The 5,281-nt window shown below is 48.1% G+C and overlaps 1 protein-coding gene across 1 annotated transcript in view; it reads right to left on the reverse strand.

Moving 5' to 3' along the window:
* The window catches only part of plxnd1 (plexin D1), a gene marked incomplete at its 5' end in the record, with an annotated part of 145,716 nt that overhangs the window by 31,306 nt on the left and 109,129 nt on the right, over positions 1-5,281 (reverse strand). Inside the window, 2 exon segments of the mRNA XM_083639237.1 lie at positions 1,106-1,152; positions 1,155-1,191. Of these exon segments, the coding sequence (XP_083495363.1) occupies positions 1,106-1,152; positions 1,155-1,191 (84 nt within the window).

Below are 5,281 nucleotides of genomic sequence, written 5' to 3' on the forward strand. Positions count from 1 at the left end.
ACTCTGTAGGTTACTATAGGTTCACAGGGTGGGCGGAGCTAACACAACAGACTCACTCTGTAGGTTACTGTAGGTTCACAGGGTGGGCGGAGCTAACACAATAGACTCACTCTGATAGGTTACTGTAGGTTCACAGGGTGGGCGGAGCTAACACAATAGACTCACTCTGTAGGTTACTGTAGGTTCACAGAGTGGGCGGAGCTAACACAACAGACTACTCACTCTGTAGGTTACTGTAGGTTCACAGGGTAGGCGGAGCTAACACAACAGACTCAGTCTGCAGGTTACTGTAGGTTCACAGGGTGGGCGGAGCTAACACAATAGACTCACTCTGTAGGTTACTGTAGGTTCACAGGGTGGGCGGAGCTAACACAACAGACTCACTCTGATAGGTTACTGTAGGTTCACAGGGTAGGCGGAGCTAACACAACAGACTCACTCTGATAGGTTACTGTAGGTTCCTGACAACTCTTGTGTGAAGTAGGATAACAAGCTGTTTACAGTCCGATGACATCTCATATGCAGCTATTTATTATTATTATTCGCCAAATGTAGTCTGGATCTAAAACACCTTCAGATCAGATCAGATCAGATCAGATCAGCTCCACCTCCATTCTCGCCTCAATTGGACTGTAAACAAGAAGCGCGGCGCACAGAAGTGGAAGTGTTGGCGCTGACATCCAGTCTACAGTCTGTCTCATTAGACCGTCTTATCATCTGGGGTGCTCAGAGTGAGCAGACACAAACACACACATAGACACACACACATAGACACACACACACACACACACACACACACACACACACACACACACACACACACACACACACACACACACACACACACACAGTATAACAAGGACACACAGGCAAAAATGCACAATATGCTATTTTTTTTTTACTCCTCATCAACAACCTTAATATAAGAAGCGTCAGAGTGACCCAGTTGAGAAGCAGAAGGGAGTGAAAAAGGAGCCAAATGGAGGCACTCTGTCTGGAGCAAAGCAGAATGTCTACTACTGTATATATATATATATATATATATATATATATATATATATATATATATATACATATATAGCAAGCTAATGGCTTAACCCTTTACCTGCCAGTCCTGCAGGAGCGGGTGGGTCTCCGGCACAGCTCGAGGGCCATGCCATCGTTCTCATAAAGGGTAGGCTGGACCAGACTCTTCTCATAGTCAGAAGAACACATCTGAAACACACACACACACACACACACACACACACACACACACACAAACACACATGCACGCACGCACACACACACACACAACACACACACACACACACGCGCGCGCGCGCGCACGCGCACACACACACACAGAGAGTCAGGGTCGAACACAGAGAAAACTCCAATAGAGTGCCTAAGTCACACCCTCTTCCGGGTTTGGCGTGGGGGCCTAAAATATTTAATTCCCCATTCATTCTCCCATATATGTTTTCGTTATATCCTTATAAAACCCTCCCCCCCCCCTCCCCAATGTTTTAGCCAATACCCCCTGCTGTCCCGGTCGTTGCTCCACCCCCTCTGCCGATCGGGGGAGAGTTGTAGACTAGCACATGCTTCCTCCGATTCATGTGCAGTCACCGGCCGCTTCTTTTCCACCTGACAGCGAGGAGTTTCACCAGCAGAACGTAGCACGTGGCAGGATCATGCTATTCCCCCCCAGTTCCCCTCCCCCCTGAACAGGCGCCCAACCGACCAGAGGAGGCACTAGTGCAGCAACCAGTTACACACACCCTTAATCTGGCTTCCCACCTGCAGAGATGGACAATATGGACGCCCGACCAAGCCGGAGGGAACCTGCAACCCTCATGTTGCTACACAGACACCTCGTTATATCCTTATGAAATGAGTTTTACTTGGTCAAACCAAGCAATTCAGCTTTCAGAATACGAGAGACCATAGAACCTTTCACTAGAGAACCTTTCACTAGAGAACCTTTCACTAGAGAACCTTTCACTAGAGAACATTTCACTAGAGAACCTTTCACTAGAGAACCTTTCACTAGAGAACATTTCACTAGAGAACCTTTCACTAGAGAACCTTTCACTAGAGAACCTTCGCTAGAGACCTTTCACTAGAGAACATTTCACTAGAGAACATTTCACTAGAGAACATTTCACTAGAGAACCTTTCACTAGAGGACATTTCACTAGAGAACCTTTCACTAGAGAACCTTTCACTAGAGAACCTTTCACTAGAGAGAACCTTTCACTAGAGAACCTTTCACTAGGACAAAAGAAGATTCTATTGTCTCTCCTGATTGTGAATATACCTGAATCTCTTGGCTTGACCAAGGCTAACCATTTTCTTTTACAAGCATTTTATGAAACGTCTATGGGAGAAATGAATGTGGACTGAAATCTCTTAGGCCCCGGCCGAACCCGAAAGAGGGTGTGACTTTGGCGCTCTATCCAAAGTGGGGATCCAGTCATAAACGTGGTGAGATTGACACACAAGGACGGGGCGCTGAGAGGCCCAGACGTGAGCTGGCCTTCAGACTCTGGCAGGAGATTTGCAGAGTGGAACGAAAGGTTCTGAGAGCGTCTTCAACAGGCCCCTGAAAAGCCTCCGACTTGACCATGAAAAAGGCAACAGGACACCGGGACATGAGAACGTCATGAGAACGTCATGAGTGTTGATGCTTTTACAGGCAGCCAGGAGGCCTTCCTTCCTTCAGCTCTCTCACTCTCACTTTCCAGACAGCTACATTTGGCTCGCGTTGGAACTACGTCTTCACGGCCTGTTTTGTGTTTTGTGTTTTGTGTTCTGTGTGTGTGACTGTGAGTCGACTCCAAATGGAAAAGACACAAGTGTGTAAGAAACATGTCTTGTCGGTCAACAGTGACGGTTTGGCCTGTGTGTGTGTGTGTGTGTGTGTGTGTGTGTGTGTGTGTGTGTGTGTGTGTGTGTGTGTGTGTGTGTGTGGCCAGCAGCCAGCATCTGTTTTGCTGCCTCAGTGGGAAAGCGAAGAGAGACAGTATTGAGGTAACGACACTTGTATTTATGTTCCCCTCTGTGCAGCTTTTCAACACTCTCTCCCCTCGCTTCCTTCACGACCGATAACACCGTCGGCCGTCTGCTACAACAAAACCGTGGTTGTGTAACAGCGTGTGTGTGTGTGTGTGTGTGTGTGTGTGTGTGTGTGTGTGTGTGTGTGTGTGTGTGTGTGTAACAGCGTTGTGTAACAGCGTGTCTACTTGCTAAACAGCGTGGGCGTGTGTGAGCGAGGGAAAGACTAGTGTCTTGAGAAAGAGGGGAAAGTTGCCTTGTCTCAGTGCCCGCCATTGTCTGTCTTGCCTGAAAGCCCCATGCCTGTGGTTGAGTCTGTCTGTATCGGTGGGAGAACATCCACCCACACTAACCCCTAAACCTCCACCCACAGATAGACCACAGTCTACCTTTAGGGTGGATCGCACCGTCTGAAAAATGCTTACCTATAGAGAACACACACGTTCATTCTCCTCCCAGGTGCCAAAGCCAGCTACAGTTCCCTACATATCTATGTTTCAAAGTTCCAAGGTGATTTTTTTTTTGTCCTGCATATTACTTACAGTGCAGCACGGCGCTCTGGGACACGGTGAATTGGGACATGCAGGACAAAAAAAGGTTAAAACCCCGTTGAGAAAAATGGCCCTGTCAATCTGCTGATTTAAGATCTGATACTGTAGCTGGAGCATCTGGGGTAGTGGAGAGGTAAAAGCACTCGCCTAACACCGCAAGTCCCCCGTAGCGGCACTTGGTCACACGTTCCCACAGACACAATTGGCCGTGTCTGCGGGTGGGAAGCCGGGTGGGGTATGAGTCCAGGTCAGTGGTCGCTGCACTAGCGCCTCCTCTGGTCGGTCGGTCAGTCGAGGAGCCTGTTCAGAGGGGAGGGGGACTGTGGGCGGAATAGCGTGATCCTCCCACGTGCTACGTCCTCCTGGTGAAACTCCTCCTCGCTCTCAGGTGAAAAAAAGCGGCTGGCGACTGCACATGTGTCGGAGGAAGCATGTGCTAGTCTACGGCTCTCCCCAGATCGGCAGAGGGGTGGAGCAACGAACAGGATAGGTAGGAGTACAATTGGGAGAAAATGGGAGGGGAAAAAATCTGATAGCTGTGATACACTTTGGCTGCGTTGTGAGCGGCTAGTAGTTCCCTGTGAAGTGGACTGCACAGGGGTATTCAGCTATATTACTTCACATGGCTGAACACCCTGTGAAGTGGACTGCACAGGGGTATTCAGCTATATTACTTCACATGGCTGAACACCCTGTGAAGTGGACTGCACAGGGTATTCAGCTATATTACTTCACATGGCTGAAGACCCTGTGAAGTGGACTGCACAGGGTATTCAGCTATATTACTTCACATGGCTGAAGACCCTGTGAAGTGGACTGCACAGGGTATTCAGCTATATTACTTCACATGGCTGAACACCCTGTGAAGTGGACTGCACAGGGTATTCAGCTATATTACTTCACATGGCTGAAGACCCTGTGAAGTGGACTGCACAGGGTATTCAGCTATATTACTTCACATGGCTGAAGACCCTGTGAAGTGGACTGCACAGGGTATTCAGCTATATTACTTCACATGGCTGAAGGACCCTGTGAAGTGGACTGCACAGGGTATTCAGCTATATTACTTCACATGGCTGAAGACCCTGTGAAGTGGACTGCACAGGGTATTCAGCTATATTACTTCACATGGCTGAAGACCCTGTGAAGTGGACTGCACAGGGTATTCAGCTATATTACTTCACATGGCTGAATACCCTGTGAAGTGGACTCCACAGGGTATTCAGCTATATTACTTCACATGGCTGAAGACCCTGTGAAGTGGACTGCACAGGGTATTCAGCTATATTACTTCACATGGCTAAAGACCCTGTGAAGTGGACTGCACAGGGTATTCAGCTATATTACTTCACATGGCTGAATACCCTGTGAAGTGGACTCCACAGGGTATTCAGCTATATTACTTCACATGGCTGAAGACCCTGTGAAGTGGACTGCACAGGGTATTCAGCTATATTACTTCACATGGCTGAAGACCCTGTGCGGTCCCGCTTCGAAGGGGGACTACTAGCTGATCGGAACGCAGCCGTGTGTAAAAGTGGGAGTATTTGTTGCGTTATTTGCCCTTTCTATTTGACCAGATTTGATTCTTTTGCATTTTGCTTGTTCTCTTATATGAATTTGATCTTTTGATCTGTCTTTTTTTATCAGCCTTTCGATGTAAAGCACTTGGAGGTGCATGTTGCGTATGA

This window comes from Poromitra crassiceps (genome assembly GCF_964638095.1).
Source record: "Poromitra crassiceps genome assembly, chromosome: 6".
Lineage (NCBI taxonomy): Eukaryota > Metazoa > Chordata > Actinopteri > Beryciformes > Melamphaidae > Poromitra > Poromitra crassiceps.